Consider the following 24,436-nt stretch of genomic DNA (forward strand, 5'->3'; position numbering starts at 1 on the left):
TGGAACTTTCAGCCAATCAACGAGCTGAAGTTTCTCCAGGTAAAAACAGGCAACACAGAGAGCCTGGTAGAAAATTCTGTGTAGAATTCTGTGCACTTTTCTAAAGGGAATTCAAAGGAGAATTCCAGGGCAGGACGGCCCAGGAGCAGAAGGCTCCCAAGGGCAGGACATTCTCGCAGCGTGCCTCCTGACCATCCTGAGACTCAGCCTGGACAACCGCAGAACGGCCAGTGTGTCCGAGTGCCAGAACTTTCCTTTGTTCTAAGAGTGTAGAGCGGAGGTTGCCAGAGAGTAACCAGAGGATCCACCCGAGGTTAGCACCAGCAGCAAGCCTCATGAACAGGTCGGAACTGTGGACAGCTGAATCACTATTAAGAACTAGCGCTTCATCAGGAACGAACCGGTCTTCTTCCTGACCTGCTGGGACCCACAGTTATCTTTTCTCCTGAGCACAACTTTGCTAGTTAAAGCTAACACTAACTAGCCGGTCAGTGAGCATCAGCAGCGCACCGTCGCAAGCCGCACAGCACAGCCTGGCACCGAGCCAGAGAGCACGGATTGGACAGTAACAGCCTGCAACTGTTTCTTTGTGCCCGCAGGAGATCTGAATCCCCAGAGATTGGATGAGTATTCAACTGCATTACTGCGCGAGAATTCAATTGTTATCCCAACCAGTTGATATCAATTTAATTCCTAAGAGTTATGTACTTGTTTTGAGTATCTAATGTAGAAGTTATAACCAAGTTAATTTACGAAACGGTCTAAATGAATGATATACTGAACGTATGTCCTCTTGATATATGTAACGCTTCGTAACTGACTGAATATATAGCTTTTGTATTCTGATAACCCTCTCGATAAGATCTGTTAGGTTTATATGCATATTCTATGTATTAATAAATGTATCCTCGTGTATTAGTACCTGTGTGTGTGCGTTGTTTGAGTTATATCGCATGGTTGGATTCTAAGGCCATCAAAAGAATCATTTTGTGATTTACTGCTACAGTGAATAATTGTCCCAGTAAATGCCCAAATCCTACAGAACTGGTGCCTTCCGAGAGCACACTACACTTCAAAAGAAGTAAAGTAGAATAAATAGCTTGAGTGAAGGCAGTTTCACATTGTGTTACTGTTAACATGGAGTGCCCATTTTTATTGTTGTCTCATCGAGTTCTGAGCCAGCTGACATTTGATGCTCACTGCTGTATGGTTGTATGGTTGACGTTTCCTGTTTCTTATTTCTAAGGTGAACTGGTTCTGTAGCACATCAATACAGTATATGCATTTCGATATGATCCTGTTCATATGTGCAGCATTTCTCTCAAGCCATGTACTGCATAATTCAAACCTGAATAGACTGAATACCTGTACTGTGATAATATCTTCTTCTCTTGTTCAGTCGATAAATAAGGACAACGATGGTTATCAAGAGCACAGCACTCACGCCAGCCAGAGCCAGGACTGTAAGAAGACCATACCCTTCACATGGCCCTGTTCAATTAATACAAAAGTACTCACTCTAAAGATATTGTAGAAAAACTGACAAATACGCACTGCAATTGCCATTCATGAATTCTTTACAACACATTAGATATTAATAGTGTCATTAACCTGCCAAGAACTTCCACTTATTTGTGATTGAATTCTATTAATAAAAATGTGTTCTCACTTATGGTATAAACAATTTGTTAACTTATATTGTTAAGAAATTATATAAATAATTTGAACGAGCTCCAGGTAAAAACAGGCAACACAGAAGGCCTGAGAGACTATTTCGGACTATTCCAGCAGGAGAATTCTAAGGAGAATTCCAGGGGTGCGAGACAATTCCAGGGCAGGACGGCCCAGGAGCAGAAGGCTCCCAAGGGCAGGACATTCTCGCAGCGCGCCTCCTGACCATCCTGAGACTCAGCCCGGACAACCGCAGAACGGCCAGTGTCTCCGAGTGCCAGAACTTTCCTCTGTTCTAAGAGTCTAGAGCGGAGGTTGCCAGAGAGTAACCAGAGGATCCACCCGAGGTTAGCATCAGCAGCAAGCCCCGTGAACAGGTCGGAACTGTGGACAGCTGAATCACTATTAAGAACTAGCGCTTCATCAGGAACGAACCGGTCTTCTTCCTGACCTGCTGGGACCCACAGTTATCTTTTCTCCTGAGCACAACTTTGCTAGTTAAAGCCAACACTAACTAGCCGGTCAGTGAGCATCAGCAGCGCACCGTCGCAAGCCGCACAGCACAGCCTGGCACCGAGCCAGAGAGCCCACAGGAGATCAACAGAGTATTCAACTTCAATGCATTACATCTCGAGAATTCAATTGTTATCCCAACCAGTTGATATCAATTTAATTCCTAAGAGTTATGTAATTGTTTTGAGTATCTAATGTAGAAGTTATAACCAAGTTCATTTACGAAAAGGTCTAAATGAATGATACACCGAACATGAATGATACACCGTCCTCTTGATATGTGTCACTCTTCATAACTGACTGAATATATACCTTTTGTATTCTGATAACCCTCTCGATAAGATCTGTTAGGTTTACATGCATATTCTATTTATTAATAAATGTATCCTCGTGTATTAGTACCTGTGTGTGTGCGTTGTTTGAGTTATATCGCATGGTTGGATTCTAAAGCCATTAAAAGAATCACTTTGTGATTTACGGCTACAATTAATAATTGTCCCCGTAAATGCCCAAACCCTACGGAACTGGTGCCTCGTGAGAGCACACTACATAAGCAATGATTTGAAAGACTGAAATATAAAATGTTGCGGTAATCTAGTAGAGGTGTAATTATTTGGCAAACTTCAGGTTTTATTAGTTATTTAGGAGATTTCAAGTTTTATTTTCTAAATATGTTGTAAAGGGAATATTTTACTCTAAATAGGAAATTCAGTAATTTGTTTAAATGCTGGGGGTTGTGTCTGCCACTGTGGGCATGTAAACAGGCATGTCCAATGCTCCAGACATGCTCCTCATAAGCTGATGGGAAACTTCTTTGCTATTTTTCAATTACTTACACACACCCTCCACTGTGAGTGGTGCTGTACAAAACCCAACGCACAAATACAGTGCAGTCCATAAGAATTTGGACAGCGACACAATTTTTGCTGTTTTGGCTCTGTACTCTAGCACGTTGGATTTGAAATAAAACAATGACTATGAGATAAATGTGTAGAATGTCAGCTTTAATTTGAGGGTATTTACATCTATGTTGGGTGAACCATTTGGAATCACAGCCCTATTTATACATAGTTCCCCCATTTCATGGGACCAAAAGTAATGGGACACATTAACATAACCTTAAATAAAATTTGGCATGTTTGCAAATCCTTTGCAGTTGATGACTGCCTGAAGTCTGCGACCTATAGACATCACCAGACCTTGGGTATCTTCCCTGGTGATGCTCTGTCAGGCCTGTAATTCAATCATTTTTAGTGATTGTTTCGGGGGCTTGTCTTCAGTAAGTGAAATGCATGCTCAATGGGATTCAGGTCGGGCGACTGACTTGGTCAGTCAAAAACATTCCACTTTTTGGCCCTGAAAAACTCCTTAGATGCTTTAACAGTATGTTTGGGGTAATTGTCCTGCTGCAAGGGGAAGCATTGTCCAATAAGTTTTAAAGCATTTGGTTGGATCTGAGCAGATAAGAGGCTTTTGTACACATTAGAATTCATTCTGCTGCTGCTGTCTGCAGTCACATCATCAATAAAGACAAGTGAACCAGTTCCGCTGGCAGCCATACATGCCCAAGCCATGACCCTACCTTCACCATCTTCCACAGATGAGGTGGTATGCTTTGGATCATGAGCAGTTCCATTTGTTCTCCATAGTTTTCTCTTTTAATCACTTTGGTACAGGTTAATCTTCATATCATCTGTCCATAAGGCTTTTTCCCAGAACTCTAGAGGCTTTTTTATGTACTTTTTCACAAACTGTAATCTGGCCTTTCTGTGGCCTTTCATACCAGTGGTTTGAATCTTGTGGTGAACGCTCTGAGATGGTGTATGGTGGTGTATTCTTCTCTTTATGGTAGTCTTTGACAGTGATCTACATCCTGGAGAGTGTTTTTGATCTGTTCAGCAGTCGAAAATGGGTTTTTCTTCACGATTGAAGGTATTCTTTGGTCATCCACTACTGTGCTCTGCAAGGTTATTGTCAGGATCGCTACTCCCCCTCTTGAGGGCGCTCCAGCCCTTCCTCGTTTTCCCCCTTCGTTTACACCTGTTCCTTTGCCCAGCCCCTCTTTCGTTCCACCTTTAAAGCCAGGCGCAGGTGTTTGCCCAAGGCTTCTCATTGAATCCCGTTTCGTGAGAGCCCGGGGTCCTGCCGCATCTGGCTCCGTCATGGTTTTAGTTGCCTGTTCCTGATTCCCTGTCCCGCTGGTTCTGACCCAGTTCGTGTTTTTAGTTCCTTTGGATGGATCCCCTGGTCTTGGACTCCTGTTTTAGATTTCCCCTTTGGATATACGCTTGGATTGTTCGCCTTGGATTCACTCCCCCTGGACACCTGCACTCATCGGACACGCCCCCCGTCTCCAGACCCTTCTCCTGCATGACTATTTTACCCTATTGTATCTTCACAATTCCGGATCGTGTCATCCGCATAGGGCCCGGAAAAAACTGATCGTTACAGTTATTTGCTATTGCTAAGCTCACCAGTGCATTCTTGCTTCTTAACAATGTACTAAACAGTTGGTTTTGACACACCTAATGTTTTGGCTATGTCTCTGATTGATTTATTCTGATTTTTCAGCCTCATGATGGCCCACTTTACAGGCATTAACGTTTCTTTGGTCTTCATGTTGAGAGCCAACAGCAACAGACTCCAGATGCAAATGCTACATCTAGAATCAACTGTAGACCTTTTGTTAGCTCATTTGTGCATGAACTAATGATGCAGCAACACACAGCTGGCCAAGAAACAACTGAGCAGCCAATTGTCCAATTACTTTTGGTCTCCTAAAATGGGAGAACTATGTATTAAAAGGGCTTTGATTCCTATATGTTTCAGACAATATAGAGGTAAATACCATTGAATTAAAGCTGACATTCGGCACTTTAACCTCATAGACATTGTTTCATTTCAAATCCAATGTGCTGGAGTACAGAGCCAAAACAATAAAAATAGAATAGAGAATAGAGAAGATTACACAAAAATAAGTCTATCATTCAGAGAAGGGTGAAGGTGTGAACCTAGTTTCAGGATGAGTTTAGTTTCTGTTGCCTTTCTGTCATGGCAGTTGAGAAATCGTTCTTTGAGAACAGAGACAGAGGGATCAGTGTGATCATGGCTGTGTTGTAACAGAAGAAATAAGGTTCTTGATCCTGAGATGAAGTAAAACAGATGAGTTTATTGCATGCAAGGAACAATAAAGCCGAAGTCTTGTTTCCCGCAAGAAACAACAAAACCGAAGTATTGTTCGCCGTACTGTTACAAACTTTTGGGTTATATAGTGTTTTCTTCTCCGTTTCTGACGTCACTCGGTCTGATGGTAAAGAGGGGGGTTCATGGTATTTGGCCAGTTTACGATGTTCTGGACAAATGGTCAGTTTAACATTACACCCAGGGGGGTTCCTAGCTTGCATCTGCAATCCTTATCAGTTAACCCCCTTTCCTGCCATAAACCCCAGCTTGTGACTTAGAAGTCTAAACCCCCTACAGAAAGGATTAAATTCAAACCCCCGTCTTCACATCTTTCTTCAGCTGTCTGAGGTTAATAATAGAAACTATGGTGAAATTAAAAACTATTTTTCCAAGCCCATAGTTTCTCATTTGTTGTTTATATTATTTTCTGCTCGATGACTGTCAGCCCATACCTAGTACCAGTTGGTTATCTCTCATTGGCTTGTATTTAAACCATTATGTACTGGTTGCTTCAGAAGAGAAAGAAATTTCACAGGAAAAACAATTGCATACAGTGCGTCCAGTCAAGGATACAAACTCCACCACACAGGATATTGAGAAAAACATTTGCTGGCTGCTAAAATCACTGATTTCATTGAAATGTAAATGAGTGCTTTCTTCCAGATATGGTAACAGTGTCTGGTACCCATTTTTTGTTTAACACATTTTATAACAGTTTTACTTTTTCTTTCATTCTGTGTGTTCTTTTGTTCCATGTGAAACAGATTCTTCACAGTGCCCAGTAAAATCATGTTTTCATGCTCGTTTAATATTTTTATGCTCTTTATTTGATCAGAGTCAACGACAGAGAAACCACTGCATTCAGAATGTGAAAGAATCTAATACCAGATTTCTTTATAATTTAAGCAATGATGTTTTCCCAAAATAAATTATAAAATAGATACAGGTTTGATTTAAAGTCACACATGTTATTCTAAAGAAATTATAAAACCCTTGAAAACATGTGGCTATTTCCCCCTTTTTACTCAGAATTGTATAAAAAGTCAAACAAGCTGTCAACAGTCATCATGTTGAAGGTTTCCACCTTAATTTCCCTCCTTTTCCACATGCTCTGCTTTACTGGAGATTTCAGTAAGAATTATGAAAATAACATCTTTCTGCAGTTCATTTGTGGCATACAGAATAAGTGTTCAGTGGAAGTCAAAGAAATTGCATTGCTATTATTAAGGATGTAGACACCCTTGTGTAAAAGACACAATTATTTATTAATTTGATATCATCTCAGCTCAGCTGAAAGATACAAGAATTTAAAATAATCAATTTCTTTAGAATAATAAAACTTTTATAGTACCACCACAGAGATTTTTTATATATAACTATCCATTTAGCAGATGACTAATGGTTAATACAATTTGGAGAGAAATTTAATTTGAATAGAATGTGAATAGTGACCCCTTAGAGAATCTAAAAAGATATTTTGTTGATTGATGTTTTTTTTGTGAGATGAGTACTAAATAACCTCAATTGCATATTTAATCAAATTCCAATTCCTTAGCATTTGGAGACAAACTTGCCACACTACGTTAAATATTTTAAGACACACAAATATTTTTTTTGAAATTTGTAAATGGGAGTTCATGTTAAGACTAGACATATTCACTCTCCTTCTGGGGCTTTCAATATTTATTCAGCACATACATATTCTTTATGTATTTTATCTTTACATACACAAACAGAACTCTCTAAGATAAAGAACTCTCAAGTGAAAATAGCTAGAATAAAAGTTCATTCAAGAGGAAATAACTGTGGGGATTTTTTGCTGTAAGTGCTTTGGAGAATATGGCCCTGTGTATACTGTACCCCACATCATGGTAGATTAAGCTATTTGATCAGATTATATTTTTGAAACAAGCAGGTTATTGTAATATTGCTGCTCATAATGGAGTAATGCAGCAGTCTGGCGTCATGAGGTTAACATAAGAGCAGCTGAGGGAAATGGGCAAACACAGTCCAGAGATGTGTTCTAGCAAAGCAAGGATGAAATCTAAGTAGACACTGTTGTGGAGAACAGGGAGAATCCAAAGGCATGGTTGAGACAAGCTATAAAGATCCATTTGTGTGAAAGACTAGAGCAAGCATAGGGAAAATCCAAAGGCAAGGTTGAGACAAAGCGAAGCTAGGAATCCAGAGAGTGGAGGAAACCTCCAAGGGAGGTTATACAACACTTGAGAACTCAACTGAAGCTCCAGGCAAAACTGTATAACGGGGCCCCGGGCAAGGCCAAAACAGATTTTAAATGGGCTGATCCACTTGAGAAGAATGTGGTAGTAAATGACACACAGATGGAACAGGCTTCAAGTATGTTTTTGTACCGGCAACCGGCTGACTGACAGGTGAGTAGAGCCATCATCAGTTACCATGATAAAGCTAGTTTCCTTTGCAGTGCTCCAGTGGAGGAGAACATGACAGTAATTAATTCATCTTGAAATGGCTCTTTCCTCCCTGGAGACAGGCACACCCTCCAGAACACTCAATTACACTGCTTGTACTGGACCTGGGAATACATAGCCTGTCTGTCCATCTCAGTCATCTTCCTCCCAGGCCTAGAACTACTCTCAGTAAAACTCAAGGCAGCGTGATTCAGCACTTCTGTGTCCTGGTTCTAAAAAAGAGAAAAGGAGTTACACATACTGTAAATCAGATAATGCCTAACTTTATGTAATTTAACTGCACACAATTTACACATTTATTCTACTAATGTTCTATATTCTTTTGTTGTTGTTGTTTCAAATACCAACAAAAAATAATACAAATCTACTGTATGTTTAATGAAGTGATGTCCAAGTGGCAGAAAAAAAGAAAGGGAAAACATTTTCAGCTCAGTGATTAATAATTATTCAATAATTCAATTAAAAAAGCTATTCTGTATGAATTAACACATGTTCTTTAAACCTTTTATGTTAGAAATAGAGTAATTTATTTTCAGAGGTTGCTGTTGTACCTGTTTGTAAATTGAGCTTTCTCTCGTGCACTGATGGAAAAATGCACCAAGATGTGTATCTTTGGAGAAAGCTGAAAACAGAATGAGAAAAATTAGCCTTTGTGCACAGTAACAACAGCAAAACGAATTATTTAAGTGTCAATTTTCCTAGTAAAATATGATTTTGAGTGATGAGTTATTATTATTTGTGATTCATCTGCACATTGCTTTCCAACACTAATGAGTCTCGTGACTTGGCATGTGGCTTGCAGTGATGCCAGTAAAGATCCTTGTATTCTTCCAGTACATTTGCATTTAGGGACTGTGGAGCTCACAAATGACAAATTGGCTGTGCATGCTGGCATGTTGTAGGAGCAGGACTGGATGTCTCATTTCATTAGACAAGTCTAAAAATATCTGGAAATTTCAAATTGGGTGGGGAAACAGTAAAAAACTGTAGATAGATATATCTATAAATACTGTATGTTAAGAAACCAAAAAACCTTGTAGTAGAACATTTAATTTAAACCTCTAAGTACTAAAACAATGGCATAAACTTAAAGCAAAAGATCAAAAGTTACTAACAAATTTTATGATTTATCAGACTTAATTTTGATTATGGATTTTATTCATCATGTGCAGGTAATTTATAAAAACTGACCTGTTTTGTGCTTCTTCATCAGCCTGTAGGCTAGGAATGTGATTAAAACCACTGAACTATGGTGGAATAGTTAAGTGTGACTTCACGACTAACTCCTGTTGTTAAAAAGCCAATGAATTATGAAAGAGAAAGAGAGTGTTAAATGATAGAGAAGAAAAAATATTGAAGACAGAGAACTGCAAAATGTATATCAAGCACGTCTTGACCAATATAATAAATATTAATAACAATAGCAGATCAGTGTAGACTGGATATTTTGTCTTCAGTAAACTGTCCTGAATTTGAATAGAAACATTTGTTCCTTTCCTCATAAACAGTGCAATATTTCATATTATTTAATTCAAAGAGACAATTTTCTTTCTTTTGTTCTTCAAATATTTTCAAACAGGCAATAAAACTGATTTGGCATAAGTTTTTTTATTTCATTTTTTTACTGATTTATTAGCTGAATATGATGATAATAATTGCTTTTTTTATTGTATTTTTACAAAGCTACTTTTTAAATTTGTGGAAAGACGTTGTTTTCTGTTTTGTAATTTCATCAGGGTAGAAACTGATGTTTTCAGTGTTTTTTCCATAAGGATCATGTCCCTTTTCTGATTTACTCAACATTAAATTCAGACACTCTTATTTTAGTAATACACATTACATACACAATGAAAAAAAAAGAGAAACTATTTCTGAATCTAACCATTTTAATACAGTTAGTTTAATGATCCATTTTCTATTACTATCATTTATGTAATGAGAGTTTTAATAATAAATATGAATATTAGTATATACAGACGCAGCCATTCAAAGTGCGCGGTACACACACGTACCGGAGGTATTTGGCTACGGCGTCGCGTATTGTGACGCACGATGACGCGCGTACCGTGGTATGTGATTGGTTGACCGACAGGGGCACTCGTGGTCCATTGGTCTGTCGTAGAAAGATTTACAGTAAACGTCTTTACTGTGCCAGTTGTAGTATTGAATATTTATATGGAATTTTACCACTGAAGGGAAATCTTACTACCTGAGCATAAAAAGAATAGGAGCATATTGTAACACGTGTGAAGGCCATAAACAATATTAATGTTGGAACTTAAACAATTTTGGAGCGCGGATTGGACAGCAACAGCGTGCAACTGTTTCTTTGTGCCCGCAGGAGATCTGAATCCCCAGAGATTGGATGAATATTCAACTGCATTACTGTGCGAGAATTCAATTGTTATCCCAACCAGTTGATATCAATTTTATTCCTAAGAGTTATGTACTTGTTTTGAGTATCTAATGTAGAAGTCATAACCAAGTTAATTTACGAAACGGTCTAAATGAATGATATACTGAACGTATATCCTCTTGATATATGTAACGCTTCGTAACTGACTGAATATATACCTTTTGTATTCTGATAACCCTCTCGATAAGATCTGTTAGGTTTATATGCATATTCTATGTATTAATAAATGTATCATCGTGTATTAGTACCTGTGTGTGTGTGCGTTGTTTGAGTTATATCGCATTGTTGGATTCTAAGGCCATTAAAATAATAATTTTGTGATTTACTGCTACAGTGAATAATTGTCCCAGTAAATGTCCATATCCTACAGAACTGGTGCCTTCAGAGAGCACACTACACTTCAAAAGAAGTAAAGTAGAATAAATAGCTTGAGTGAAGGCAGTTTCACATTGTGTTACTGTTAACATGGAGTGCCCATTTTTATTGTTGTCTCATCGAGTTCTGAGCCAGCTGACATTTGATGCTCACTGCTGTATGGTTGTATGGTTGACGTTTCCTGTTTCTTATTTCTAAGGTGAACTGGTTCTGTAGCACATCAATACATTATATGCATTTCAATATGATCCTGTTCATATGTGCAGCATTTCTCTCAAGCCATGTACTGGCTTAATTCAAACCTGAATAGACTGAATACCTGTACTGTGATAATATCTTCTTCTCTTGTTCAGTCGATAAATAAGGACAACGATGGTTATCAAGAGCACGGCACTCACGCCAGCCAGAGCCAGGACTGTAAGAAGACCATACTCGTCACATGGCCCTGTTCAATTAATACAAAAGTACTCACTCTAAAGATATTGTAGAAAAACTGACAAATACGCACTGCAATTGCCATTCATGAATTCTTTACAACACATTAGATATTAATAGTGTCATTAACCTGCCAAGAACTTCCACTTATTTGTGATTGAATTCTATTAATAAAAATGTGTTCTCAGTTATGGTATAAACAATTTGTAAACTTATATTGTTAGGAATATTTTATATATAATTTATATTATATAGGAATTATATAAATAATTTGATGTTGATAACTTGTTTCCGTGCATTTCAAAATTTGGAAAACCTAAAGTGCTAATGAGAATAGATATGCAGAGACAATTACCTGGATTTGGCTTCTCAGCTGCGGTTTCATTGGCTTTTTCATTCATAAATAAGAAGAATAAGAACATCAATTATATAAAGAAAACTTAAATATAAACACAAAATATAAAAAATGTAAACTTAAATATAAACAACATTACAAATACAAAGTAAAGTTAAAATGTCACCCCTCTTTCTAAAGATTATTTTATAAATGTATGGCATCATTGTCCAACAATATTCTAACCACTTTATCCAATACAGAGTCACAAGGGGATCTCACCAAGCAGTGGGCAGAAGGCTGGATACAGCCTGGGCGGGATGCCAGCTAATTGCAGGGCAAGAACGGACTCCAACACACACAAATTTTCTCAGAATTCAATTAGGCTACCAGTATTTGTTTGGACTGTGGGAGGAAACTGGACTACCTACAGGAAACCCATGCGAACACATGAGAACATACAAACTCTGCGCAGATAGTACCTTAGGTACTACAGGTACTTTAGTATTTTTGAGTGCTTACTGTTATAGGAAGGAAGGAAGAAGAAACCCATGAACTAAGTTTTCCCTGTCTTCTCCTGTAGGCATCTTTTTCCAGAATGGAAATATTACTGGAATTTACTACACAAAGAAACTACTACTACTACTAACCATTAATTAAAAGTACTACTGTACCAATCTCCAATATGAGTTATCCAGGACTACAGAAGATGACACATTTAGATGGTGTGGAAGGATATCTCGAAATGGACTACAATCAGGAATAAATTGCCTTGGGAACAGTGGGCTGGCATATTAGCCCCTTTGCTAGTAGGAGAAGCACAGAAGGCTTATTTCAATTTGGAGCATCAAGATACAGAAAACTTTGATGAACTTAAGAAAGAAATCTTTCCCTGGTTGGGGTTGAATACTACTGTATGAGCCCAAAGGTTCCATAGCTGGGTATACTAACTGGAGAAACCATCAAGGTCTCAAATGTGTGATTTGATTCACCTGGCCAGAAAATGACTATGACCTGAAGAACTTCTAGATCCCAAGATTGTTGAATAAATAGTAATTTGAGCACTTTTTCTGTAGATTACCAGTTTTTTGAGGCATGCAAAACCCAAATCAGTGGATCAAATTGTAGAGACAATTGTTAAGAGACAAAGGGTCACGGCACTATTTAATCTCTCAGAATGAGCAGACATTTCCTTGACACAAGCCTCTCACTACTGGTGAGAATTTGAAGTCCTGAAGCTATAATCATAACACTGGACATTGAATGGCCAACTCAAAGCGACCTCCATTTTCTCAAAAGAAGTACAGAATAAAGTAAATAAATAAGCAAGAGATCCACGATAGTATTCTTTAGATGAGAAAGAAAGGTGATGAGAAAAAGGGAACACATCAAGTTTTGTTTTGGAATTCAAGGAAGAAAGTCTAATGATTACTAAGAAAAGGAATAAAAGAAAGACCAATTGCTGAGGCAGTCTATTCATATCTAATTTTATACTGTTAAGAAGGCAAGACTGGATCTGTTTGTTTGTTTTTTTTAACGATGAAATGGCAAGATTTATTTTTCTGACTTTGAGAAGAAATTTATATTTGTTTTGGATATGAGATTTTTTTTTTCCACTGTGTTGGTGACAAGTGTTTTTTTTTGTTTTTGTGCTTTTTATTTTATCAGGGCAGACCAGCTTCCTCGGTATGCAGTATAAGTTATTTTTAAAGAATATACCCATTAGAAGGAAGTGAACCAATTGTTGTTTTATTTTTTCAATTATTTCTCTGTAAAATACTTATTTTGTTAAGTGTAACTTGCCTAAGGTGTGTTCTTGTCTCAATTCCTGACTACTTACTGGCCCAACTGATGAACACAACCTCCTTCACATCTCACTGCCCAGGTCTGAAATTGAACCCAGATCCCCAGAGGTGCAAGGCAGTAATGTTCACTGTACAGTCTATGCCATCATTATAATATCCATTATGATATACTGTATGGTTACTTTTTTATTTTTACACGTTTAAAACTGGAACTAAATTGTGGAGTACAATTTTAAAGAATACATTGTGAATGTGTTTTTAAGGCCAATCCAAAGGCATGTTATGACACAACAGTGATGACCTGTGTGTAGATAACTGTATTTTAGGTTTGATGTTCAAATTCTTTGGATAAAGTCATCAGTCAAATACATTTTAATGATAATTTGTTTACCTTCAAACTGTAGAAGAGTTGCATTCCCAAATTCCATATGTGTGGTGGGGATCATTCCACAGAAATACAGCCCAGCATCCGAGAGCTCCACGTGCAAGATACTGAGGTTAAAACTGCTGCTGCCCTTCTGAATTTTAAAACGATTTATGCTGAATCCATTATGAATTGTTGATCCATTCACATTGCTGTAGGTGGACAGTATACACAGAGGAGCCCGACCTGTGTCCTGTTTGAACCAGGCCAGGTGACCTGGGTCTCTCATCAGAACACAGCACTGCAAGGTGACAGTGTCTCCAGGCTTCACTGTCAGTGAGAGAGATGGCTGAGAGACGGCACCTCCAGGAGCCAGACCTAGAACTACTAACAAGAGAGAACAACTTATTTAAACTGACAAGAAGGCTTAACTTTTTTTTTATTTTCAGACAAGTTGTTTAAAAAAGTGTTGAATTGCAAGTGTTCAAATATAAAACCATATATTTTAAGATTTGGTATAGCTAAGTGACAAAGAAATTAATTCATAAAATAGAACTTACATCTAAATTAAGATAATATAAAGATAATGCACTTTTTAACATTTGTAGAGCATATAAAGATAATGCACTTTTTAACATATGTAGAACATATATAGTATTGTTGATATGTTTCATTTAATAGTCTGAAAAATATTTTAAAGAAAACCAAAAAAATTTATTTTCTTTACGTAATCAGTTTTTATATAGTGATTATATTTTACAGGGAGGATAGTACATCCAGTGGAATACTATAAATCATTAAGTCTTAAGTAATCATTGATAACTTTGACAAATTATTTAAACTTTGTCAGTGCTGAATGTATACTCGCGGATTTGGAATACTAAAATTAATTTTTCAATTAGCTCGGCATTTTCACTGTTTTTTCAATTAAGTATTAAAACAAACAGAAGGTCAGTCTAATAAAAATGTTTTCAAGAATGTTCTTTAACAATTGTGTTTATAATATTGAACCAAACTTACTTATTGTGTATAGAGTGACAGATAGAATAGAAGCTGCAAACATGCTGTCTTCTCCTGAGGTCTTCTGGCTGTTACAGTGATGACCGAACCCAGAAAACACACTGGAAATAAATAGGGGAGGGTAAGGACACTGCACTGTAAGATAGGCGGGCCGTTCACACGTCATCATTTAATAGGGTGTAAAAACATATGTAATTCAGCACAATAAATGTCTCAGATGTAAAACATTGACTGTGTTGCTTATTGCTGTGTCTATAACATAATAAGCTTGTAATGAAAGTTTACACACATACAGTACTATTGAGAGCACCTACTACTGCTGTAAATGTCAGATCGCAAAATAAGTCCTTCATTAGTATCATTTATGTTTTCATCCAGGTGTTTTAACACATTTAAATTACATACAGTATTTAATTAAAAGCTTGCAACACCTTTTTCATTTATTCCAAATAACAGGAGAGGTAGATAGATACCAGTCACCTTATTTTGGGCCTTATTAAATAAATGCATATTAATGACTTCCCTTCGGTCTGGCTGAATTATCAAACAGATGAGCCCCTCTTCTTAGCCAGTAAATGAGCTTTACTGTATATTCAGACTGAAGAAGAGTGACACTCTATAGAAAAATGGAAATCCTGGACTATGTGGTTAATTTTTAGGCAGATTTGCTGAATGGTGATCTGATCTACAATATATAGTATTACCCCAATTCAAGTGAGCCAAGTGAGCCAAGGTCATCCATTAGGTGGCATATGGGCAGATACAGATGATCATATTCCAAGGCCCTCTGGTCAGTTTGTTATAGTTATAGCATGTTGAATTATGCAATTTTCATAAATAGATTTGTGAAATGAGTATCAGCAAAAAGTGCAACTAACTGGCCAGCTCTTGTTATTCATTTTATTGTTCTTCAGTAAATAAATAATTGTTGATTTAGCTCTGACAGATATTTAAATTAACCCTTATTTAAGTCTCAAATTCAGTTTTATTTTATGTAAAAATGAGTCTTATTATCAGAGATTAATTGACGCAGTGTTGTTCTTCTTTCATTTATCTCTGCAGGAGGTTAATGAAATACGTGGAAAGCTAAAACTTGCACTTTAACAGAGAATGTGGACGTGTTTATTGTTCTAATGCCTTTCTATAATGTTACAGCTTTTCCATTGATTTTCTGCCTTCTTGGTGCATCTTATATTCTCAAAATGCTTCACACATTTGCTACAAAATGCTACTAGTATGCAGGAGATGCTGTATTGTGGGTGGCACTGTCCAGATAAGATCATGAGTACTTTAATTTTTTGGAAATTTAAAATATTATCTTAAAGTTCTGGCTAAAATTCAGCCTAGCCTTTTGAACATTTCCTAATTAAATTTGTGAATTAATTTCTCACTTTTACTTTCTGTACCTGACCTACTGTCTAGTAAGTGTGCTGGTAAATAGTGACTGCTGCATTCACAAAAGTGATATAGTGGATGAAGTGAATTCACTCCTATATGTAAATCACTTTGGGAGGAAAAAAATATATAAATGCAAATATTATTATTGATATAATTGATGCAGACTTTGGTAGCACTAATGTTAACCACTGGTGATAGACATATTTTTACATCTGTAGCAATGTAAGGGTGTTTAATTTACTCAAACAGTAAGTAATGGGAACAGCCAATTGCGAGAGTGCCATTATGGCAGTTAGAAATCACCCAAACAGATTAACAAGCAGTCACGCATAGATTCTAAATATACAATATATACAATTTATAAATACAACACCAAAATATGTAGCAAATAAACCAGAGTAATTAAATGCAAATAAAAATGGTTAATTGATCACACAGGGATTACAAATATATGAATTAATAACATCAGATTACATCAATCAGCTATTGACAATAACATTTGTTTCTGTGTACCTCATAAGTTTCAAATAGTTATTCAAATTGATATTCTCACAGTAAATACAGTGATCCCTTGCAGTACAAGCAAGAAGTTTCTGTTTTTTAATTGCACATAGCACAGGATAGTACCTAATGTTTATTCATTTACTAATGGCTGTAATAATGTAACTGTACTGTAAATGAGCAGGAGTATTATGTTTTCCTACCTATTGTTTACGCACCGGCTAATGACTTTAAGCATGTTAAATAATTAACCAGCAATATTATTATTTTCAAGTTAGTCTCCCTTCATTTGAACCAGTCTAAGAGGCATCATTTTGCACTATTCATTGTTCGGGAGGTTGAGAATGGACCCAGTTTATGATGCTCTGGTTTCTGTTTCAAGCTGTGGGGATGCGCTGTTTAGGAGAGAATTTGAAGCAGCTTCAGTTTTAACTCTGATGTTTCCGTTCTATTTGACGTTCTATAGGTCTCATATCTCACTGCAAATTGTGTAGCCATTCTACAGAAGAACTGCTTTAAGCCTTTTTTAATTTTTTTTGTGGTTTATACTGAAAAACTTCCCCCAGTGACCCAAACATGCATAAGAAAATGTATCGGCTGTGGAGCCTTCTTACACCCCAAGAAGGCTCCACAACCGAAAAATTGTGTTTTCTTTTTTCAGTATGGAATAAACCTATTATTTGATCCTTTGCAGGCTACACATCCTGACGCAGCTACCCGCCTGAACTAAGAAAATGCATGCTTGATATAACAGAAACAGAGTATTTGACATCACTTCAAGATAAAAAAGAGCCTATCGAGGCATCAGGAAGAAGAACAAATTATCATTGGAACACAAAGAATTACAAAACTTGATATCAAGCAACCAGGAATGACCACAAATTATCTCCTGTGACTTGACTTCTCTACCTGTAAATTGGTGCTCTTGCTGGCTCCTATCATGCAGAAAAATAGTGCTGTTACCATCACTAGTCCTTATGTTCTGATTCCTATCCTGACTTCTGTATTCCATTGTCCTACTTTACCTACCCTGAGCAGCTCTCTTAGAATTACCTCTGTAAAAGTATCTAATACTAACTTAATAGAGTGGATCTGTCCTGTGGAGCCTTAGCAAGATTACTGAGCTCACTGCTAACCTACACTCAGCAGAACTGATCTGAACTGCTAAGCTCAGATGTCTGCTCACAAATTCATTTGCATCTACTGGGGGATTTCCAGAAACCTGTCCCAACAACTCACTGCTTTTGTTACATAATTCTTGTCAAATAACTTACAAAGGTGTTGTTTTGTAAGGCAGTCCATCAATCCTAAAGGTTTTAATACACTATGTAACAATTGTGAAATGTCTGTTATTAAAAAAGTGTCTAACCCATGGAGTGTATATACAATCTTAAGTTGTCACACTGAGACCGGCAGTGTCTCACAGCCCATGGATGCAGCATTCCCTCAAGTAAGCGCCACAGGGAAGGTTCTCTGTCACTTGAGTTACTTAGCTATTAATTTTTCAGCTCAATCCAGCCCAGTCCTGTCTTCTGACATGCTACTTGCGAACTAAAACCCTATACCTGTGTCTTAAACCTGACCTAACAAAACTTGTCTGAACTCTGTCCTACCGACTACTTCCTTCCTGAATCCAGCCCTGTTCCTTGCCTGAATCCAGTCCTGTCTCTGATTCTCAGAATCTTCCCTGTCTACCATTTAACCTTCCTTTTTTCGGCAAAGTCTGTCGGCCTCTGGAAATCACCAAGCTTTTGCAACTAACTGAACATCACAAACGTTGCACATCATTTTCTGATTTCTAAAAATATAACCCCCATGATTACAAACAGTTTTAAGCTGTAATAAAAGCAATTAAAATAATTAGTAAGATACAGTATGAACATCTTTCATTTAATAGATTTTGTTTTTCTGTACATTTTAATACTGTCCTATACTGAATATTTAAGTTACCCTATAGGGTTTTTATGCAGAGAGAAAAACTATACTATTATAGGAACAAAGTTTATAATTTAACTTAGAATTAAGAGTTATTAAAGATTGCTAATAATCTTTCTGTGCCTTGACAAAAAAGCCTGGTGCCTCTCCTTAAATTCAGAGGAATATAGCAAAAGAGGCCCCTTTGATAAAAGACTGTAAAACTGTGCCAGTGGTACAGATGCAGCCATTCAAAATGGGTGAGGTATTTCGCGGCATACCCCGGTGGCCGTGTCGCATTATCACGCGGTATCACGCAGTTAATGTTGTGTCACGTGGTTAACTATCCGGCGTCGCCTTGTAAAACTGCCAGGGGGAGCTTAACCTGTCATGTACAGCATTTGAGCCTTTAATTTTGAACTGTGTATTACAGCATGTTAATCATCAGTCATTAAAATGTTGGTATATTTTATGAAAGCAAGATTTCTCAGTTGGACAAAAGTACACAACCTACCTTTATCAGAAATATTTATGCATCAAAGCCTTTACTGAAGATATTACTAATAGTATTAATAATGGATGACTTTGGACAAGCTGTATACTCAAAGTATAATTTCTTTAGCACATTTGTACAAGCACTTGGAATCTATCCAAGCCATACTTTGTCAGGCATTTTGTTTTACTTCAACGGGCATAAAAACTTCCTTGCTTTTAACAGGGCATTTCATAATTTGAACTACGAAAATGATTTAAAATGCGACACTTATCATTCAACTAGAGCTTAAAATATCACAAGGATCCTCAAGAGCACAGCAAAGAGTGTATTAAAAGACACTTGTATTTATCAACGCTTTCTTTTCCGTATACCAGATTTTATGGAACCACTTCAGAGGGGTGTCAGCCAGTCAGATTCCAGGAATCGGCACTTTAAAGGAAAAATACACACCGGTATTCCATTTCTCCCTAACAATTTTAAGCATAGAAGTATTTAACTAGCATGTGAAATAGCGTGTGAAAAAGTGGTAGTTTTAACTTTTCTGCTAATATAATATGGAATCGCGTATCTAAAGAATTTAATAACGGTATTCGTGTGCTGCGACAAGGCTGTGTAGGGCTGTTTCGCCTCCCTGTTCATGCAAGCTGTCTTGTAGCCTACTGGTCTACGTGTGTAACTACCAACTGGCAAGTTGTGTGTTTGAATCCAGCTGGTGCTGGACTTTTCTTTTAACAAACATTTCTTCGAAAAAATAGAATAGCGATATTATGGACAATCAATTGACTTTTATATTTCAAAATATCGCAACATGATCGATTCTAAGTCATTTTTGACAACGGTCCCTGCTTCTGCTTCCTGCTTCTATTGTGTGTGTGTTTGCAACAGAGTACATTTTTATAGAGAAATGGAGGCTGGACAGTATGTGTTACAATATAAACATTTATATTGATTTAAATCGTGTTCTGATTTAAATCGCAAACGCGTGTTTAATTATATGTGTTTTTTAATCATAATCAGGTTAATGCAACATAAATTCATACAGTATCTTTGTCTTCTAAGTATCTTAATAAACTTTCAGCATAGCTTTCTACCCGTCAAGATTTATATTTCTTGGGATTTTGGGATCAAACGTGGAAGGATTAGATTATAATCGTATTTATTTGTCAAATACGTGATTGTATTTCTGAATGTTATGTGACACCTACAGTAGTTCACTGCTTTAAATACATCGAATTAAGAAAGCTATGTGTAGCACTTTAGATCTTTTTTCTGAACCAGGGAAAATCTGATCATGTTTCTCTATAACAATAATAAAAAACTTTATTTTACATTTATTTTACATCGCCTTTAAAAGTGGCATCTCAAAGCAATACAGTAGATCGAAAAGAGTTAAAAGGGACCAAATTAAATACCAGACAATCGCAAACGCGTTTTCAATAAAATTATTTTATTCATTCAGCAGTTTGTGAGAGGGACATCCAGCAGAGAGAGACACACACACCAGTTTTCATTGACAAAATTGTTTTTTTTTTCAATTCCTCTTGTCTAACAGGAATATTTTGTTTGTGGACAGACTGTTAGACAAGAGGAAAAGACCGCCTCCTCCTACGAAGCATTAATCGCGTATCTAAGGAAAATTGCAGTATACCTTTGTTCATGCACATCATTATACAGTACAGTATCTCAATTTGTATTTCGATAAAAAAAAATCGTTTGCCCAGCCACTACTGTTGTTATTGTTTTTATCCTGTAAAGCGTTTCCTTTTTCTGCGTTTTCCATTTCCTTTTTCTGATCACTCGCTTTCCGAATACTCATCTCACCTGTCCTATTCTTTGTTTCCTGGTTTGCTGATTATGCCTGCTGCGGTCCACTCCTACCCTCACACCTAAATAATACTATTTTAAATTTCTTGGCGCAGTTCATTAACCCTTGTATGTGCTGTCCGCGCCCAAAATGCAATTTTAAAAAAGTAAAAAACCACGCTCAAAATGCAATTTAGAGCTTAAGAAGATACACTCCACAGGCAAAATTAGACAAAATTAAAGACGATTAAAATCTGTAATCTTTCCACTTGTACTGTGAGTCATCGGAAAGTTTCTGCTTTGTGTAAGGATGGTGAGAAAGCTGTGCTCAATGTATTTAAGGGACTTAAAAGTAAAAGGAGATGCTTCATATTGCTTGACTAATTTTAAAAACTAAGTTATAAATGCAGACGCTCCCTTGGTGAATGTATATCAAAGTATACATTCCCAACAAGAATTGTACCCATCTGTCATGCAAATAAAACACCTTGAATTGAATTGAATTGAGGGAGAGAGGGGGTAGGGGGACAGATACTGTAGACAGGACTCAAGGCAAATAAGATACTTGCTGCTGTTCTGGTTGTTTTTATCCCGTAAAGCGTTTTGAGAAGCCACCTTTAAAGGCGATATATACTGTAAAACCGCTGATTCTAATGGAATGTGTTCCGCAGGAGATTCAAATTTTTATTTATTTATTTTTTAATCGCGTAAGGAAATCTCAGTATAACTTTGTTCATGAACAAACAGTGGCATGTTACATTATCATTAGTTTTTTTAACAAGGCTCGCCAGCTAATGTGAATCGAAACCTGTCTTGCTAGCTTTTAAAGTCGTGCATGTGTAAACTGTACTAGAGGGCATGCAAGTTACTCTGCCCCTTTCAGCTGCAGGGAGTCCCTCTGCTGCAACACACAGCAGACAGAACGGGAGACTATTGCCTTTCATATCTGACACCAGTGAAGTAAAAGGGGTGTCTAAAGGGGTGATTTCAGACCACATTTTAGTTACTTTATTTTGTTTACTTTTAACATTTCTGTAATTTACAGTAGATGTCACAATAGAAGCCCGAAGCCTATTATACTCAGTCTAGCCTTGGATCCTCTGAGTCCCATGACTCAGTCTTGTCTGCTTTCCTAGAATAAAACCAGTTAAGTCTTGTGTACTATGCAATTTATATTTTCCGATTCCATGCATTCCCTTAATGTTTAGAGTTTACTATATTCTCCAGACTCAAACACATAAGTACTAGTAGCTCTGTTCCTTTAGGAGACTCTTTGCAGTACTGTGTCCCACTACCCCCATAAATTCTTCAGGTTGGGTCTAATATTTTCCAGTAATATACAGAATGGGATACAAAATGCTGTCAGGCAGGTAACAGAAAAGAGAAAAATATAAATATTTCCATTTTACAGACATTCACACATTTATAACATTTTGGCTCAATAAAAAGCTAACCCAATAATTAAATGTGATAAAGCATAGTTTGGATGTTTATACATTCATGTTAATCGTATTCTTGATTTATTTCAATAAGTGTTCATGTTTCATTTGCTAACTTAGAGCATATTGTGCAATGAAGAATAAAATAGCTGCATGACAAGTGACTTCCTTCTCTCAGTGGAAATTAAAAGGTAGCCTGATAAATTATATGACAGTAAGAAAGGTTCCAATCAGGAGGAGACAATTCTTTTCATTTTTTTTGTTTGATTGCTGGTAGCAAACTGATCTGAGGATCTACTCCAGCTCTTTCTCTTTTTATTTTCTTCCTTTCTGAAACACAATATAACAAAAAATAACCTCACAAACTCAAAGAAAAAATCCTTGCTCCCCCCCCTCCCCTTGGCAGTACTTCCTCGCATGCGTTTAACTAAGGGCATCTAAAATACTGTCAAACAGCTACAATGGTATCTCTGTACAAGGCTTTGACTGTGTCAATCACAGCACCTACCGTTCCCTTACCAGCAACAACATGGATTCTAACACTCAGACATTAAAAAAAGTCAGGCCAAGAGAGAAAATACTGAGCTTTACAACATGCGGTACCAGTAACATTTTACCTACAGTAGACTCACCAACCAGATGTGTTTCAGTTTCTGTGATAAGCCTAGATTAATCATATCCTCTCCTCTAGTAGGAGCACCAAGTGTAAACACGTAACATCCCTATTATAAATAATGGCAAAACAGAAGTTCACTCTTTCTAGAACATACCTTCCTATGGACACTCCTAAAATGTATAAAATAGTGTCCACGGTATCTCATAATAGAGGCAAATGGGGAACTACAAACTCATTTCATACAATGCCATCCATGAGGGGTTAAATACACCCTGAGAGAAATTAATTTCTGGATAATTCAACGGCTGTGATTTCTGGAATATGTATTATCCCAAATATTTTCAAAAGAAATTGAATCATTTCAATGAATCTGTGCCATTCAAGTAACTGCTCCAGACAGTAACCACTGCTAAGGGTTTATATGAAGCTTGCATTAAAAGACTTTAAAAAAATGTCATGTTCCCATAAAAAAGTCATGCCTTGGAGTATAGACCCCCAAAGGAATGCCATAGACTCAAACTGCAAAATAAACACATACAGAAAGAAAGTATTTGTATTGTAATTGCAAATCCTGGTACTGTATGAGTGATTGGTATGACTTTCCTCATTACAAATCTCTTATTAGAATTTAAATTTCTCTGTAACTCCAGGTCAGAACAGAGAAAATGTAACTGCCTTAAGGAGTTTACGATTATGAAAAATAGAAGGATAAGCATGATTTGTATGTCTTCTGTCATTTTCTAAGTCATGTTACTGAGCACCAAATCTTATTGAGAATATAAATCCATTTAAGATTTATACCACTAAAGTAAAGGTTTATTCCATGCTGAAAATGTTTGTTTATTCTCAGTGAGATGCTGCCATTTCATAGTGGGTTTCTAACACTGTGTATAGTTCCATCCACACAGTGCCTTTACTTCCATCCATTTCTAATCTCTTTATCCAGTACAGAGGATTTGGAGCCTATCCCAGTAAGCGATGGACACAAGGCAGAATACACCCTGGACATAACGCCAGTCCATCACAGGACAGACAGACACAAACACACACACACCAGGGCCAGTTTAAATCTAACCTCAGAACCTTTCTTTTCAGAAGACTTAGTGTCTGTATCTGCTTCATTTTCTAATTTTGGTAGCACCTCTAACTGCTTGTCTTTCTTATATGCATTTACTTTGTAATCTGTGGTCCTTTTATCTGTTTTTACATCTACTGTATTGCTTTGAGATGCCACCTTTAATGGTGATATATCAAATAAAGTTTTTTATTACTGTTATAGGGAAACATGATCAGATTTTCCCTGGTTCAGAAAAAAAGATCTAAAGTATACTAGTTTGTCACTCTTCTCATTCCCTTTGCTAAATGACTTTTCATACTAATCTGATCAATCTAACTGCCAGTTTTCTGTGCTTTCTCTATCCTGCTAGATTTGCAATTATTCTGAAAAATTTCATCTTGAAATAACTCATTTCTAAATACCTTTTTCACTGTTAACATCTTGCAGCAACTCTGCCACAAAATATACACTCAGCTCAACCTGACAGTTCATCCTGCTACCAACATTAAATAAAACAAATCTTAAGATTTCTATATTTATGTCTTTATTTAGTGGTTTCATTAGTGACAAAGGCTAAACTTTCTTGTAAAAATGTCTTTTATGTGTTGCGGAAAAAACTGACTTGCTTTAACAAAATATGTTTACA

The 24,436-nt window shown here is 36.8% G+C and overlaps 1 protein-coding gene across 1 annotated transcript; it reads right to left on the reverse strand.

Annotated features, from left to right (window-relative positions):
- Positions 1 to 5,333: 5,333 nt before the first annotated feature.
- LOC138242144 (uncharacterized) lies at positions 5,334 to 14,732 on the reverse strand. Its single transcript, XM_069197291.1, has 6 exons — positions 14,567 to 14,732; positions 13,574 to 13,933; positions 11,399 to 11,431; positions 10,928 to 11,053; positions 8,369 to 8,439; positions 5,334 to 8,029 (listed from the first exon to the last, which is right to left on the reverse strand). Exons 1-6 carry the CDS (start codon positions 14,730 to 14,732, stop codon positions 7,898 to 7,900), a joined length of 888 nt encoding a protein of 295 aa, XP_069053392.1. The 3' UTR covers positions 5,334 to 7,897.
- Between the last annotated feature and the right edge of the window lie 9,704 nt (positions 14,733 to 24,436).

Source organism: Lepisosteus oculatus, chromosome 13 (assembly GCF_040954835.1).
Source record: "Lepisosteus oculatus isolate fLepOcu1 chromosome 13, fLepOcu1.hap2, whole genome shotgun sequence".
Classification (NCBI taxonomy): Eukaryota; Metazoa; Chordata; class Actinopteri; order Semionotiformes; family Lepisosteidae; genus Lepisosteus; species Lepisosteus oculatus.